Source organism: Haemaphysalis longicornis, unplaced genomic scaffold (assembly GCF_048455015.1).
Source record: "Haemaphysalis longicornis isolate Haplotype H1 unplaced genomic scaffold, Haemaphysalis longicornis Haplotype H1 scaffold_13, whole genome shotgun sequence".
Taxonomy (NCBI): domain Eukaryota; kingdom Metazoa; phylum Arthropoda; class Arachnida; order Ixodida; family Ixodidae; genus Haemaphysalis; species Haemaphysalis longicornis.
Window position 1 is genome coordinate 91,925,504 of NW_027526233.1, and position 17,435 is coordinate 91,942,938.

The window sequence follows — 17,435 nt, forward strand, 5'->3', positions numbered from 1 at the left end:
CCGTAATTCGTTTGCAGCATTTGGTAGTATTGTTGTGACCACTTGCCATGACCACCTTCACTGTGCAGTTAAAGGAGCCATGAAGAGAAAATACAACTGCGTTTAATTTGGAAGAACTAGGATTCAGTATTTCACTCAGCTCCATTACAGCCCCAAAAGATGTTTTTTAACGGAAAAAAAAAGCAAGAAGTATTTAAAATCTTTCAAATTTTGCGACACAGTGACGTGTTATGAGCAAGAATGACGTCATACAGGCCAACAATAAAACATAATTTTCAGTGCGTTGACTGCACGTTAGCATTCAAGTGATGCGATCAAATGGAACTAGAGGCCCCATTACAGACGTCCAGTCATGTGTCGTCGCGACAGGTCAGTCAGGCGGCCGCCAATCGCACAGACAAGGTTCCGTGACATCATAGAAAAGTTGCGGGAAATTGGCTAGGGGGTCGTGACTGCTTCACACATTTTCTCTAATATCTGTTATTTGTTCGAAGATTGCGATGATATTGGTATTATTGTTATCAGGACTAAGCAGTCTTTCTAATAAACCCAACTTGTATTTTGTCGTCATGGCTCCTTTAAGGGCGTTAGACGCCCGCATGGCACTCCTAATCGCACCGCACTCGCCCCGCAATTCTGCGGCTGCACTTCTTTCCACTCGGATCGATCTACCGTCGTCCAACTGGTGCTCTGTGGCATTTGCTGCTCTTGTGACACAAACAGTGCATGCGCGACCACACTTGAATAGTGAACGTGAGCCATGCCAGGGCTGCTTCTGCCAGTGATGCAATAGTGTCATGCTAATGGCGAGGGTGTCCCCCCGTGACCTCAACCGATGTCTGAGAGCGGAAGCAGCCGTAGGCGTCCCCTTCCCGTCCCACTCGTCCTCTTCTGTGACCTGCCCCTGACCACTGCCCCCCTTCTCCCTCCCCAAACAACACCACCGCCCCCCATGTAGCTGGTGGAGCTGTCCAAGGCACAGGACGTGGAGGCCGGCGACGGCACCACCACGGTGGTGGTCATTGCGGGGAGCCTGCTGGACGTGGCTGCCAAGCTGCTGCTCAAAGGTGGGTGTTCTTCCTCCCCGCTGCCATCAGCGTTCGCGTCCCCTCGCAAGCTATGCAGAAGGGGGTGTGGCTCTCGCCATTCCCACTTTGACTAGGTGAGAACAGCTGCCACTCGTTTCAAAATCCAATGGCAGCTTGGTCAGGCGGAACCACTGCGAGGGTTGCGTGAGCAGGCACATCGCACGGCCACTGACGTGACTGACGCAGCCGCTATCTGGGCTCCGCGGTGGTTGAGCCTGGTTGTGTGAGGGGGCAATGAGTGTGGGGGAATTTGCGACCCTTGTGTCTGCTGATAACAACAGGCCGGCGTGCAGGAGGGATCGGTGCGCAGTATCGGGTGCACTTTTCAGAGTTCCTGTTTTCAGGTTCCCCCCGTGCGTGAGGCTGCCAAGTTAGCCAGCCTGGCAGCGGGGCTGTCTTCTGTGGGAAATTGGGTGTTTGTGCAATGCACCTTGTCTGTGCATTCACTCGCATTCCCTCCGCAGCCGCACCAGGCGATGGGTGGCGCTTTTCCTTTTCTGCAAAAGTTCTTGCACTGCTACAAGCCTGAATCGCAAGCCACTTGAGGCGTGGTCGGGTGTTGCTCAGGGAGCATAGCAGGTGGCACTCCTGTGAAAATGCTGCTCCGGTGCAAACTGAAGTTGCGTCTGCGAGGAGGGAGTCCAGTCAGCATAGCTGTGGGTCACGATGTCTACGCGGGGGTCCCCTCCGCTGTGCACGCACATGATGAACACCTGCCCATTGCTCGCCTTAGGACACATCTGAGTCTCCACGGTGACTTTGCTTGCGGCATGTTCTGACGCTTGCGGCGGCAGGGGGCCCCTTTGCCACACGCTTGTGTGGATTGCCACGACGAGCTGGAGTGGGTGCGGTGAGCTGCGTAGTGGTCTCTGTTCTGGCAGGGGGTCAGATTGCTTTTTGGGATAAATCGCTGGCTGTAATTCGATCTGGCCGTGGCAGCAGGCGGTCTCAAGGTTGGAAGGTCTGGGGTGCACTGTGAAGGTGACTAGGATGATGACGTAGTGGTTTGGCTTTTCTAGCTCCGTAGCTCGTCGGCTTACCGTTGATGGTTAATTGCCGTAGAGCGATGTCTGGGTGTAATACTTTTGTCGTGCGTGCGACGCATTGCTGGCCAGCACATGAAAAGGCATGGCCGAACTTCCTACACATCTTGTTGGAGAATGCTAGGGCGTAATTTCAAAAATTAGTTTACAAACCACATCCAACAGCGATTGCTTAGGGATCTAAGGCAGTGTGTTACCATGGGCGCTCTTCCGGCCTATGGTGCCTCCATATTGGGCGTAAGTGAGATGTAAGTAGTTCTAATGAGATGTAATGAAGTGCAGGGGTCGGGAGCTTCTACCAGAGTCCTATGCTTCTCTGGTCGTAAAACTCCCAGCCAAGTTTCGTACGGGGACAAAGGCTACCGTGAGGGGCGCCACTGCAGATCGGGGGGCATCGGGCGGCCGTAGCTGCTCTGTAGCCCGACCGGCACGCAGGAACGCAGTAGCCGCATGCCCGTTCACACCAAATTTTTTCGCCACTCACAAAATAAGTCCATTTGAGCGGCCCACGACACGTGAAGCGAAAGCACTGCTGATGAGGTGGCGGGCATCTGATTTATCTTACTCCGTGGTCCGTTCCCTGCCAAACGCGCTCTGACCATGCCCCTGGCTGCCCTCCGATCAACGCCAGCACCGCAGCGTGGCAGCGTACGAAGTCTCCCATAGCATGGCGGCGAAGTTTCATGACCAGAAAGCCATTGAAGGACTCTGCTGCATTGGCTGCCTCCTAACTCTTTCGGGACCGCCGGAAAAAGTGATGAAAAAGGGAGGTCTCGGTACAAATTTTTTATTACATAAAGTAAAGGCACCATCCTGCCTTAGCATATACCAAAATGCAGGTAATTATATGTTCTGTGACATAAAATACCAAGTTTTACTTCAAAACTGACGATAGAACCATGAAAAAATCTTAAAGTAAGAACTTTGTAAAAAAACTACAGAAAAAGAAAGGAAAAAGCGTAAATATAAAAATATTAAAAAAGAATAAAATTATTTCAGGATATACAAAATCTAACACAATGCTTTGTTTCTTCATCGCGAAAGTTTGATGCGGCTTGCTGTAACTGGTTTTTTTATTTGTGTGTGATCTCTTTGGCACTAGGGCCATGGCTACGTCGTTGCCCAGGTACACGCCGGGCTCTCGTCTCGGCGAAAACTTTATCCGTTTCTGCGCTGGTGGCAGGAGATCACCACCATAGGTAGTTAACAGCAGGGGTGAGACAGCTGCGCATATTGCACCTTTCTGATACAATTCCATTTTCCTGCGCCAAGCTGCTCCAAAAGCACGAAAATGGCGAAAATTGCGCCAAACTGCTCCAGAAGAGCCTCAACGGCACGGATTTTGATGCTCATGTCAGTTTCGGCGGGGACGAAAGCCTCCCGCATCCCGGTCACCGCTTTTATCGTCGGTCAATCGCAAACACAGAAATGGCACAAATACAGGGTGTCTAGCGACCGGGAAAACCGGGAAAAGTCAGGGAATTTTGCGCCACCGGGAAAAGTCAGGAAATTGTCAGGGAATTTTTCAATCAAGTAGTACCAGTCAGGGAAAACCACTTCGGGGCCTGCCGACAGTTTCAGAATAGGAGAAACCAGTGTTGGGGGCCCCCAAGAAGTTACCGAACGCAACACGTTCGCGCGCGATGAAAGCGTGAACCGCATGAAACGTTTTCTGGTTCTTCTGCAAGCAAAAAACGCGCCGCGCACGGGGCGCGCTGACACCGCCGCGAAAACCACCTGCACGGTGCGTGCCGAGCGGCAGGCGCCGGCAACATGGCGGCTGCACCGGCCGCGGAGTAGTGCGGTAGCTCCAACGACTGCTTCTAACGGCTCTCTAAAATGCTACTCAAGGCACAAACGCACTTGCTTGTGCAGGAAAGGAGCCACCGCAGGCACGAAATCGTCGACGCGGCCGTGAAAATACCGCGCACGAATCGCGTGCAGAAACTCGCCGTGCGGCTCACACAGCTTGCAGCTGGCTTAGCTTGCTGGTTGCACTTGCGCAGAGGGTCGATGTAGGTGGTGCCCAATTCGCACGCACAACGCGCTTTTTTTTTTTAGCGAATTTTAAAAGTCAGCGCTTTTTTGTAGCTAATCTTGATAGAACTTCTTTTGACATTAGGAGCCAGAATTACCTAATCAAAAAGGAACATGACATGGTTTAGCGTGAACCGCGTGGGGCGTTTTCTGCTCGCGAAAATGCGCCGCGCATGTCACAGACACTCTGACGCTGCGGCGGCACCGCCTGCACGCTGCGCGCGGTGCTGCCGGCAGCGGAAACATGGCGGCGGCTTCGACCGCGAACTGGTGACGGGAGCTCGAGCGACCGCTTCTAAGCGCTGTCTAAAATGCCACACAAGGCACGCACGAAGTTGCTTGTGAGGTAAAGGAGTCTATAATGTGGGCGAAAACGGTACTATAAAACATCATCCGCGCCGCTAGTGAAAGCGCCCATGCAATACCTACCGAGGTGGTAAGCCTAAACATATCGAGAGCTTCGAAACTGCCGCCATGAGGCGTGCGGCTCTCCATTGGCGCAAGTCGGCAGGCTCCTCCATCGCCTCCTATACAGGAGGCGATGGCTCCTCCCACTGCCTCCCGCGACGCGCGTCATTTTCTGATCGAGGCAGAAGCTGCGCTCGCGCGAATCGTCGACGCGGGCGTAAAAAAATCGCACGCGCAACGCCGACGCGCGCGAATCGCGTGCAAAAAAAAAAAAAAAAAAAGACTCACCATGCGGGTCACGTTGCATGTCGAGCCAGGATAATAAAAAAAAAAGCAAAATGTGCTCGCTGAAGCGCACTTGAAGCTTCTATCTGGCAAGACGAAATAAACTCTCTGAAGCCGTAACAGAAGGCAAGCAAACCTCAAACTCAACAAGCTGAAGTTAATGTGTTTTGTATATGCTTTTTATATGCTTCACGTACCATTCACACATAATGGCGCCTGTTGTATTGGTCAGGGAATTTCGTTTAAAATGGTCATGGAAAACATGGAAAAGTCAGGGAAATTGAATTAGGCAATTTGCTAGACACCCTGAAATAGAAAGACTGAAACGAAGCAAGCGATAGCTTCTAAAACTCGATTCGCTTTCCGTCCGGGTTTGCTGAAACGGCCTTCTCGATTAGGCATCGCTGTGGCAACAAACATGGCCGCCGCCTGTTCTGGTTCGCTGGTTTATTTTACGCTATCAGCTGAGTTCCAGTCTATTCATTCTATCTGTTGCGGCTCTGAACAGTGACGTGAACGCAAGGATATGGTTTGAGATTGGTGCCAGATTACGGGAAGTTGGGCGGCTCGAAAAAAAGTTCATTGAAATGTGGGGCCTACGACTTCGGCGTGTCCTTGAGTGCGAAACGCGGTGCGCGCGTCTATAATCGGGTTCGTGAAGTGAATTTTTTTGGCTTGTTGTGCTGTTGTAAAATGCTGAGGTGTTGCTGTGCTTCGAAGCGCAATCGCCAGCCTCGGGAATGGAACAGTCGACACGAAAGTTGCGGGCTGTGCTGCGGCGCCGCGACCTGTTCAAGCAGTGCCCAATAGCTGCAGGACTACACGGTTGCCATAGAACGCGACTATAACACTTGATGTATGCAAAGTGAAATTTAATGCCAAAATATAGGTGGCTAGACATTAACGCTACTCAAATGACCATAGGGTGAACCTGCACCCCGGGGACTGAAACGGGTAGGCTGGTTGGGCTATGCGACCGTTAGCTTGAAGCTGCTCAACTGTTGCCGTGACTACAGTCGTTCGTACAATACAGCCTAGGATTACAAAAATAGTAATTTTAGCATTAAAACAGCAAAAAAAAAACGCCACAATTGCGGAGCCCTTAAATTTGACAAGAGGTTTAGCAGTCCGTCTGTTCCGTCGTGTACGTAGTTACCGTGCTCACCGGGACTCGTCTGGGCACTTGAGCATTCGTAGCCGTAGGGGGATTAGTTGCCCGCGCCTCCTCGCCCTTCCGCGCGCGCAGGCGCAGACCGGACCGGTAAACCCGGTAACAAAGTAACCAACAGAACAGACAGACTGCTAAAACTCTCTAATGTTAACGGCAGTTTTGTTGTCGGTGTTGCGTGCAGGCCCAACACAATATCACCAGTTAGGAAAAAGGTAGTGCAGTTAGTACTTTGTGATACTCTTAAAAACTCTTTCAGGTAAGGCTGTTTAAGGGTTCTGTGTATTCAAAACTGATTGAAATGTGCACTTGACCCTGCAAATTGCTGAAATAATGAGTTTTTAAGCTCAAAAGACGATGTATTAAATGTCCCTAACTGCTCCAAATCAAGATTCTTCTGCTCCAAAATCGAAATTTTGCTGCTCCGAAAACTGCTCCCAAATTCGTTTGGGCTGTCTCACCCCTGTTAACAGCCTAGCGAACAAATATAAACCAGCCAGAACATATTTTGAGTGCACATACCTACTCCAAATCCATTTGAAACCGAAACCAACACCCACCTTTGAGCGCGATTTGATGTTCCAGGCTGATCGACACCCGAATCCTCACTCGAGCTGAAATCCGATCTCTAAAGCCGCATTCCGACTCTTCACTGCCACTCTCATCGTTAAAATCCATAGTAGAAGGTGAAGATATGCGAGACGAGACGAGGAGGATTTCTTATCGCGCTCGCGCGAGTATGACGCCATGTTTGTTTACATTAGGAACCACTGCCCGTCAAAATAAAATATCTGATGCGTTGCCGCCTGGTGATAAAAAAAGAAACTTCACAAAAGAGAAAACTCCAGTTTTCAAACTATCTTCTAGATGTCGCTAGGTGTTCCATCGAGCGAAAATTTGTATTCTGCAGGCTCGCGAAACCATCGATCATATGTGATCGATGGCCTATGGAGCGGTCCCGAAAGAGTTAATGCGGTCGACGTCTTTACTGGTCCAGCAGCAGGTTCAGTGTATGCCTTGGTGTTTCTGTCTATTGGTAGAGCTAGAGTTAAACTGGCTGGGCTCTAACACACCTAGTGTTTGATTTGCCATGAAATATTTTTCTGTTGTTGCATTTTTGGGCAGCCCTTGCGGAGACACGCATATGAATTTTTACTCTTGCAGTGCAGTGAATGTGATCACATTGTCAGAGAGCGGAACAGGCCTGCGTGAAGACAGAGGCCTACAGGTAGTTGAATGGTGCACTGTGGTAGGGGAGACTCGCTCCCTGCAGATCTGCATTTTGACAGGACCTCTGTTGGCACCAGTTGAAAAGCGTTCATTAAAAGGCAGGGTGAACTTGAAGTGGCTGCGGGGGTTCAGGGGCACAGCAGCTTCAGCTATTTTAATCGAGTACGGATGATGCCCCCTCGCATTTATGCACATGGTTACCGTATTTATTAGATTATAAGGTGAGGGTGCCCTTTGGAGAGCCAGAAGAGAAAATAAGTATATTCCTACCAATATAAGGCTACAGATACAAAAGAAGGCAGTTAAATTCATTGCCTTTCAGCAAAGCAGGCACCAAGTATTCATGAACAATCTGTGCACAAAGATATTTATGCGGAGTATAAGGTGGGGTATGACTTTGGTACTACGGATTTTGGGGGAAAAAACTCGCCTTATGGCCAAGTAAGTGCGTCATTTTGTCCTCGCATTTTAGAGCCTCCTTCTAGAAGTGTGCTTTAACTCTGAGGAAAGGTAGAGCTGGATCGAGGAGGCAGGCCGTGGTTAGAAATCTGCCCCCCCTCTTTCACAGGCATCCATCCGACGACCATCTCGGAGGCGTTCCAGTCGGCGGCGGCCCTGTCGGTGGAGATCCTGGCGGGCATGTCGCACCCGCTGGACCTGGCCGATCGGGAGTCCCTGCTCAAGAGCGCCACCACGGCCCTCAACTCCAAGGTGGTCTCCCAGCACGCCTCCCTGCTGGCCCCCATGGCGGTGGACGCGGTGCTGCGGGTGGTCGACCCCGCCCGGGACACCAACGTGGACCTGCGCGACATCAAGGTCATCCGCATGCTCGGGTGAGTGCTGGCGGCACTCCCGCGCTTTCCACTTAATTACGGGCATGGGTCGACACGATGTTACTTCGCGAAACCAAGACCCACCGGTCGAAGTACATATACGGTGGGTATGGGGTTGCTTGGCACATCATGGGACCCAACATAATGGATACGTAGTGTCGGGGCTACTCTTGAAGCATTAGGCCACATGTCACACATTCAGTATCAAACGTCAGTCCCCACTGCAAGCAGTGCTCGTATGTACGTCAGGCTGCAAGCATCGTGGTGCCACAAAGCGAGGCATTAGGTTTAGACTGCTGCATGCTTATGGGTTGCAATGCCTACGAGTTACTGCTGCTGCTGTTGTAGTGCAACGGTACACAGCGAATGAAGTAGCGCATTCCTGCTTGCACTGGACCACATTGCATTTCCTTCACTAGTCGTAGTATCAAACATGGGAGTAAGGTTTTTGGATATTCGGTCTTCAGACATTGTAGTAACGCGACAACTTCTGGTTGTTAGAAAAGAGTGCACGACGGAAGTTTCTGCATGGTGGTGTTTCGTTTTTGACCTGCGCTGTGCGTTCAGTTTCACGGTGTTGCAAAAGCCAGCCGCGTACGTTGCTTGCGCCTTCGGTGGTGGCGGCCCGACACGAATGCACGTTGCAGGGGCACGGTGGAGGACACGGAGCTGGTGGACGGGCTGGTGTTCACCCAGAGGGTGGCCGGCCAGGGGGGCCCCCACCGGGTGGAGAAGGCCAAGATCGGACTCATCCAGTTCTGCATCTCCCCGCCCAAGACGGACGTGAGTGCCTTTTCAACTGCAAAGATACGGGAGGCAGCAGGGGTGTGCTGTCGGCCACATCGAGAGCTCTGAGATGCGGGGGGACGCGACCTTGCACTTTCACAATTCCTGCTGTAGGATATAGCAATTTCAAATAGATAGTGGCGTTCTACGTATCGTGAAGGATACGTGTACAAAGCTTCTTTTATATGGGATGCTCTATGTAGCATTTACAGAGGAAGTGGGAAAGGTTTCAGGCGTTTAAAAAAAAATGAGAATCCAGTTTCAAAGTTTGTGTTTGCGCGAGTGCAATTGTGGTGGCACAGTGCTCGCTCACAATGAGGAGCTCCTTGTACAAGAAGCATATGGAGAGCCCTCCAGCGGAGTGATTCGGCCCGTCATGGAACAAATTCCGTAGCAACGTTGACATCAACATTGTAGTCGATGTGCGCACGGTTGTTGGTACTGTATTTATTCAATTATAAGGCGAGGGTGCAGTTTAAAGAGTACAAATAAAATCTCCATATATATATATACTGAGCTTCTGATATAAGGCGGGCTATGTCTGAGACTACATATTTCGGGGGGAAAACCTCACCTTACATTTAAATAAATACAACAGTTGTGGCTGCCACTGGAGCATCGAGGTTGGTTCCTTCGGGCATTGTTTCCTGAGTGTCTGAATGCAATCATCGTCAGTACTTGTTTTGAGCTTTATACTTTGAGGCGTCGAAATTGCAATTTCTCAAGCTGGTCATCACGTAAAAATGTGAAGAGAGCAAAAACAAAATAATTCGTTGGTAATGCTCCTGAATGCACGAGCAGTATTAGTTATCGCCAGTTTATGATGATAGTGGTGGTACACAAGGTGCCTATCACAGTTGCTGGTGTATGTTATGAAATGAATATACGCAGGGGGGTTTTGGTGCCGCATGGAAAGCGGTGAAGGTGTCATTACAGCACTTCAAAACTCTCTAGCCACAAGTAAAAGTAGTCTTTGGGACGACACTCTTTAGAGGTAGCAGGCAAGATGGCACACAGCCTTTCCCTCCTCCACCTCCCTCCCCTGCCAGATGGACCACCAGGTGATCGTGGGCGACTACCAGGCCATGGACCGGGTGCTGCGGGAGGAGCGCGCCTACATCCTGAACATCGTCAAGCAGATCAAGAAGACCGGCTGCAACGTGCTGCTGGTGCAGAAGTCTATCCTGCGGGACGCCCTCTCCGACCTGGCCCTACACTTCCTGGCCAAGATGAAGGTGCTGGTGGTGCGCGACGTGGAGCGCGAGGACGTGCCCTTCGTGTGCCGCGCCCTCGGCTGCCGCCCCATCGCCTCCCTGGACCACTTCGCCCCCGAGGCCCTGGGCACGGCCGAGCTGGTCGAGGAGGTGGCCGCCGCGGGCTGCAAGTACGTGCGCGTCACCGGGGTGGCCGGGGGAAGCCGCACGGTGAGCCTGCTGGTGCGCGGCTCCAACAAGCTGGTGCTGGAGGAGGCCGAGCGGTCGCTGCACGACGCCCTCTGCGTCGTCCGCTGCCTCGTCAAGCGCAGGCGAGTGCCGGTCCCTCTCTCTCTTTCTCTCTCTCCTTTGCTCTTACTGGGGTTTCTCGTAGCAAAGAATCATCAAAGAGTCAGACCGACTACTTAGGGAATGGAATGCCACAGTATTACAAGAGGGCCCTTTGATTCGCCCAGCAAATGTGCTTTGTCAGAATGTGTAGCCTACATGGCACCAAGACTGCACATTCTAGGGCATTGAGCGTCTAGAACAAGGGCTGCTAACCCTGAAGCTTGTTCTAAAACCATGGACTTGCCCCCCAAAGCAGTGCCAGGCTGTGAGAAGATGGTTTTGCTTTTTGGAGGAGGACATGGGCTGCATTTTAAAATTGGGAATTCTGTGAGCAACTTCAAAATAGTCTGTCATCACCTATCAAGTCCTCGCCTTTTTTTTTCCCTTCCTGCCCACCTTCTTCTAGGCCCTTTTTTGTTACATCCTCAGTCCTCTACAGAGAATCTTGTAGGTGGTTGTAAAGGCTGTCAAAATTCTGCATTTTCCAGTAAAGCTTGTATTGGCTGACTCGCGTCGTTGTCGGTGCCGTACACCACAACACTCCTCACTCGCAGCTGGGGGCCACTCCCACAAGTGGCACACCAGATCACGCCATACTCCCAGCCAATCAAAGGCGCTCCCTTCCTCTGGAGAAGGGAAAGGGAGGTTAGCTCACTCTGCGCTGTGGGTAGGCCACGCTTGGTCCGCTCTGCCGAAGAGCAAATGCAGGACATGTCATAGCACATGCTGAAACCCAAACGCGGGGCATTTGTGCCTGGGTTAAGCTTAGCGGAAGAACAAGGGCTGCCTTGTGGTTGTTTGAGGGTTGGGCATTTCGTTTGCCAGGATTCTAACGAGGGATTGGTTTACAGCTTGACAGGGTTAAACAAGCTTTTTGTACACCTCTGCTGGGACGGTTAGTGTTTCAATGAAGAGCCATCTGTCTCTCTCTCCTTCTGAAGCTGTGACTGTCATCGCCTTCCCCCCTTGCGCAACCGACAGGGCCCTGATCGCGGGCGGAGGCGCCCCCGAGATGGAGCTGTCGCTGCGGCTGGGCGAGCGTGCGCGCACCCTGCGGGGCCTGGAGGCCCACTGCGTCAAGGCCTTTGCGGAGGCCCTGGAGGTGGTGCCCTACACCCTGGCCGAGAATGCCGGCCTGCACCCCATCGCCACGGTGACGGAACTGCGCAACCGGCACGCCCAGGGGGAGCGCGACGCGGGCATCAACGTCCGCAAGGTGGGAGATCGGGTGTTGAGGGGGCGATCTGTCGATCCCTTTGCGATGTTTTCGTACGGGAAGGGCACGAGGGAGCGACCCGAAAGGAGTGCTTGTAAAGTATGCATCTGTTTACACCGGCGGGACATGGTTGCTTTCAGAGTACAGCAAAGCCTCGTTACAAGAGACACTTGGTTACAAGAGACATTCGAATAAAGGCGTTTTGGTTGGTTTTCCAAGTTCGCCATGTTAGCGACATTGCCTACAAGAGACACATTTTTTGGCTCCCTTGAGCGTCTCTTGTAACGGGGTTTTACTGTAGTGACAAGACTTGGCACATAGAGACTGATACAAGCATAGTACGAGCGAATCATTAGAGAACAGGAAATGTCAGACCGCACAGTTGAAACACATTTGATTCTCACGGGGATTGCATCACTCACGGTATATTGGAGTTCAGGACGTGTGCATTCTTCAAGAGAAACGTTTGTTTGCAATCAAAATTGCGCTGAGTAATCATGGTTTGCAGGCTGTTCCATTCCCTCATTGTTGATGGGAGGAATGGGTGCTCAAAGTCTGTTTGTAATCAGTGCTCATGCGTGTGGATCTTTATTGAATACAACTTGTCCAAGTTGTATTGAATACAACTTGGCTTTCGTTGTGCCAGCACTGCTCCGTGAATTATAGGCATGCTACTCTTCCTCATTTTGTGGCATTATCGTCCATGTGGGGTTCTCGAGAAATCTATGGTCATTGGGTATAGTGAAGCGCAGGTACTTCTGATTTGCTTTCTCGAAGTAGTGATGGGTATTATACAGTGTATGAAAATCTAATCACTCCGTTTCTCGGTATTGTCATGGGTGGTGTTTTTTTTTTTAAGCGACCTTAGCCAATTGAAGCACCATATTGTTACTGTTTCAAGGGCTCTAATGAGAGCAAGATGCTCTTCCTGGGAGTTTATTTCACGAAAAATATAGAATTATTCACAAAAAGTAGAGGGGGCAAGTCATTGATAAGAATTACGAATAAGAGAGGTGCAAGAACACAGCCCTGTGGTACATCGGACGTTAACGAATCTGTTGTTGGGAAATGTCTGGGGCTGCACAGTGAGGCTTTTAGAATATCCAGTTGGTGTTGAGTGAGGCCGTTGATCAGACAGGTCTTAGGGGGCCCTGCCGCACGCACATGATGAGTACCTGCCCATTGAACGCCTTAGGACACATATGAGTCTCTGCGGTGATCTTACTTGCGGCATACCTGATGCGTGTGGCAGGGCCGATTCCCACACTGTCGCATGCCAAGTTGTACTTTGCGTGGACCAAGTTGTGCCTGCAGACGTTGTGATTGCTAAATTTTGTAGGAAACTGTAATGAAATTATCAGTTCCCCTTTTGCAGGAATTGTTTGGAATTGAAAACTTGGCGACACACGACAGGGGTTTCATGTGGCGCACCGTAGTTACTTTTCGAGGGGGAGCATGGTTTAATGAATGCATACAATCTCCACATTTTGAAGCTTTGCTGATTGTGTCTAGCGAGGGGAGGCACGTCGTCCTTTGATGCAGAAAAGGAAGTGGTGGTTCAGCTGGCCCCTCGGATGTTTTCAGGGGGGACATGGTTTTAAAACTTTCTAGTTTTCAAGTAAATTGTGAAACTTGTCAGCCTTGCTGCTTTTTTTGCACTGATTTCAAATAAGGCATTATTTTTCCAGTTGGTCAGATAATTAGAGATAATTGGCCATTTTTGGTTGAACTATAGACAAAACAGGGCTGGTCATAAAACTGTAATCTTTATATTTTCAGGTACTACGAACTGTGGTGAGTGCAATATGAAGTGGTTTTTTGATGCATCGCTTGGAATTAATATTACAGCTCCTTAAACTTTGGTGTTTGAAATGGGCCCTCGAAATGGTTCCTTGTCACTGGTGCCACCAAAGTGTAATGAGGTGTAATATTAGTTCCAAACGGTGCCTCAAAATTGAAGCCGATTCTCTTTTTGCATCCACCAGGGTTCGCAGTATTTGGAAATATAAACATTACAGTTTTATGACCAGCACTGTTTTGTCTATTGTTTGACCAAAAATGGCTCATTGTCTCTAATTACCTTGGGAACTAATTGACCAACTGAAAAAAAAAGTGGCGTGTTTGAAATCAGGAGGAAAAAAGCAGCAAGATTTGCAGGTTTGCTAAAGATCATTTGAAAATTAAAAGTTGTTTTAAGGGGGGACGTGGCTTTCAAAATCAACTTTTTTATTTCTGTGTGGATTTTGATGAAAATTGGCACAGCAACTGGAAATGCTTCTGTTATAACACCATCAAAATTTCAATGTAATATTTTGATAACTTTTTCATTTATTAAATTTTCTTTCTGTTCCGCTTGTACCGAGCTTGAGCAACTTATAAAACATGATAGAAAACTTGTTCGGAGTGCTTTGCATTCCCAAATGAACGGACGAGGTCGTGACAGTTTTAGAATTTTTTTTTACAACACAATGTTTTTTAGTTTTCATTTTTTTAGAGGTTAATGAGCAAAAGGCGTGTCGACTGCGAATGACTATTTGAATTAAAAAACCACAAAAAATTAATCAGGAAAACCAAGAGTGTCACGACCTGAACTGTTCATCGAGGAATGTAATGCAAGAAACGGAATCAAAATAGCCCCAGCGGTCACAAAGAAATCCCTGGTACAAGCGTCACAGGTGGCAAAAAAAACTGTTTTGAGAAAACGGCTTCCGAAGTTGCAACATAGGTTTCACTTATCAAAAGTTGTCACTGTTGTAGCCTTTCATGTCCTTCTGAACATGGGGCTTCTGGAAGGCCTTGCCTTGAAATTGGAGTGCCTTTTACAGCCTTTCTCTTTCCACAAAACATCATTTTCAGCTCCTCTGTGAACAGTACATAGCCCAGTTAGCAGACAAAACGGAGGGGGAGATGGCTTTCAATGGGCTTTCGATGCAAAGTAGGTTAGTTGGTTGGCAGTATCGCACTGGACAACTTCCCTTTGCAGTGTTGTCGCCATGGCAACAAGTGAAGCGTTTTTTTTTACTTAAATTTGAAAATTTCTGGCTTCTTTTATGTTTTATTACTTTGCCTGGCGCAGCAATTCAGTACTCATAGGTGTTCATTGCCAAAAGTTTGCATACCATACGGGTGCAAACGAACTACTTTGAAGCTTGGTATAATACTGTGCATAACTCCAACTTTGATGGAAGGGGGTTTTTTTTTACTACTTTTGACAGCATCCAACATTTCTCGCAGCACAGTCAGTATGCCCTAAGCCATGATTATATGCATTGGTGCCAATCATTTCCCTACAAAAATCACTTAAATACTGCGACAGTAAGGTAAATTTTTAACGCAGAGAACATATTTTTATTCCTATATTCCTAAATCAAACCTGTTTGCATGATTATTAGAAGCGCACGGGAAACGTTGCGCAAGAAAGGCGATTTGGCTCGCGCGCATTGCAGCGCACGCTTACCGCGACATATCGTACTTTGATTATCCCTGATATGGCTTGTCAGGTCGCTTTTAAGATTAAATCTAACGTCGCAGGCATTAATTACAACTACTGGCGTTCAATTGTAACCGGTTGCGTAGACATGTGATGCTGCAATGCGCGTCGGCTATGCCGTGCGCGCCGCAGCGTTTGACGCGTCGACTGTTTCTTTCCCAAGGCTAGCGAGCCCACAATCAAATCACAGCAATAACTAAGCGTGTAAACATCGCAAATTCGACTAAAAGTTCACTTCACGAACCGCTATCGCAAGCGCGCACACCGCGTCACCCTCCGGGGTCTGGCGCCGGCAGAGTCACGCGCCCCACGAAGCGTTCGATGACCTCCGCCTTTCGAGCCACACAACTTCCCGTAATCTGGCTCGTGATCTCAGGCATTCCTATTGCGATAACGTCCGTGCTGAATACCACCGATTGAATAGAAACTTGGCCGAGCGAAGCACCGAAAATGAACTCAAACCGCACGCTACGCAGTTCTGGCGGCCGCCATCTTGCATTGCGCCGCGACACCCAATCAGGAGGGCCCTCTTGGCGCGGCCCGACCGGAGGACGAATAGCGCTTGAGCATCTATTTCTAGCTTCGTTTGTGCGTCATTTCTTTTCTGCTGTTCGTGCGTTTGTGAATGAACGAAGATAAAAGAGACGCGGGGAACCGGAAAGATGAACGCTCGGCCGATCTAACGATATCAAAATGGCCGCGCCCGATGGCACCGTTGCGGAGATACAGCGCTCCGAAAATCGCCGTTTTTTCGCCCTTTTGCGCTGATAGTTTGTCACCGCGCCTGACAAAAGTATTTTTTTATGCCACTTTGCGACGCTTTTCAGCGTAAAAACTTTGCAGACGCACAGAATAGGAAACATAGAAGCCGAATATGTGGATTTCAAAAAAACGATGTTTTGGTCATTTTTCTGAAGTTGAAAGCCGCGTCCCCCCTTAAGAGCAGTGTGCTGCCCCCCTTAAGAGGAGGGAATTGAGGAGCAGTCTCTTCATGCTCACTTACTGAGTAATGCGCTGAGACTTCTGCCACCTGGCTACTCCTTCCACTATCAGTCTTTTATTGCCAGTTGGTTCACTGCGTGCCTTGGGGACGAGCTCTCCGGGTTAACGGGGCCCTCTGCCGGCGTTTCGTGTCCCAGGGCTCCGTGACCAACATCCTCGAGGAGAACGTGGTGCAGCCCCTGCTGGTGTCGACGAGCGCCATCACCCTGGCTGCCGAGACCGTGCGCAGCATCCTCAAGATCGACGACATCGTCCAGACTGTGCGCTGACCGCCTCTCTCTCTCTCTCTCTCTCAATCTCTCCTCCCACCTCCCTCCTCTGCGTGGATGGAGGAGGAAAAAACACCCCGTGGTTGTGGCTGGGCCTCTCTCCTCGGCGGCGCCAAGCCGGAAATAAACATGCTTTCGGACTTAGCTGCTCTGTCTGTGTGTGTGTCTATCTGTGCCTCGACCAAGGGCAGTGGGGTAAGGAACATAGCACGGATGTGAATTCAATTTCTGGCCGTGGTGTCAACATTTCAGCTCAAATCAACGATCCCCAGGTTGTCAAAACTAAGTCTGAGCCCTCCATTGTGGAAGTGTAGCTTTAGTGCGCAAGACCACAATAAAGTTAAACCTGGATGTAACGAATTCCTAGCTTCAACGAAGCAATTCCCCATTTCCACCTTCATTGATGCCCATGTGCTAAAGACCTCTATGCAACGAAGGAGTAGGGACGTTAAACCTGGATGTAACGAATTCGCTGTGCTGGTGAGTCAAGGTTTCTTTCCCTTCTGAAAAATCAGCTGGCGAAATGCTCTAATTTGGCGAATTTCACCTGCACCACTATCGCGTGCGTTTCCACGTGCGAGTGTGGTGTCAGTCAGGTGCTAGGCCTACCTGCCAGTGTGTAGTTGCATGTGTCCCCTAATATCTGTGGTGTGGGTTCGTGGGTGATTTCTGCTGCCTGAATACGGAGAGATTTGGCTTTTCAAGACAAACTCGCAATTTTAAAAGCCGTCTCCGTCGGCGAGAAAGAATAACGTCGCCACCCAGTACAAGGTCCCAGCTAGCATCCCTTCAATTTTGACTGTGGAAAAGAGCATGAAGTTCGCAAAAAGGCGCCCCTTCAGAATGGTTTGGTTCTTGAAACCCGTTAAGGCACCGAAAAATATCAAAAAGCAAAATTCTTACTAAGGATTGTGAATTCGGGAGCTGTGTAGAAGCAGCAAGCGCAAATCGTGCAGTTTTAAATGCAGAGCATTCCTTAGCCTCGCCTCTTCCTGCGTCGGACGGCGCCCGCAGCAGGTGCGCCTATCCTCCTCTC

At 49.8% G+C, this 17,435-nt stretch overlaps 1 protein-coding gene across 1 annotated transcript in view; it reads left to right on the top strand.

The window, feature by feature from the left end:
* The window catches only part of Cct4 (chaperonin containing TCP1 subunit 4), a 34,032-nt gene extending 17,489 nt beyond the window's left edge, over nucleotides 1–16,543 (top strand). The window contains exons 4-9 of the mRNA XM_077694918.1: nucleotides 959–1,067; nucleotides 7,828–8,092; nucleotides 8,740–8,875; nucleotides 9,928–10,403; nucleotides 11,404–11,638; nucleotides 16,268–16,543. Coding sequence (XP_077551044.1) covers nucleotides 959–1,067; nucleotides 7,828–8,092; nucleotides 8,740–8,875; nucleotides 9,928–10,403; nucleotides 11,404–11,638; nucleotides 16,268–16,399 — 1,353 coding nt within the window. The 3' untranslated portion in view covers nucleotides 16,400–16,543. The remainder of the gene's footprint in view (nucleotides 1–958; nucleotides 1,068–7,827; nucleotides 8,093–8,739; nucleotides 8,876–9,927; nucleotides 10,404–11,403; nucleotides 11,639–16,267) is intronic.
* Nucleotides 16,544–17,435: the final 892 nt, after the last annotated feature.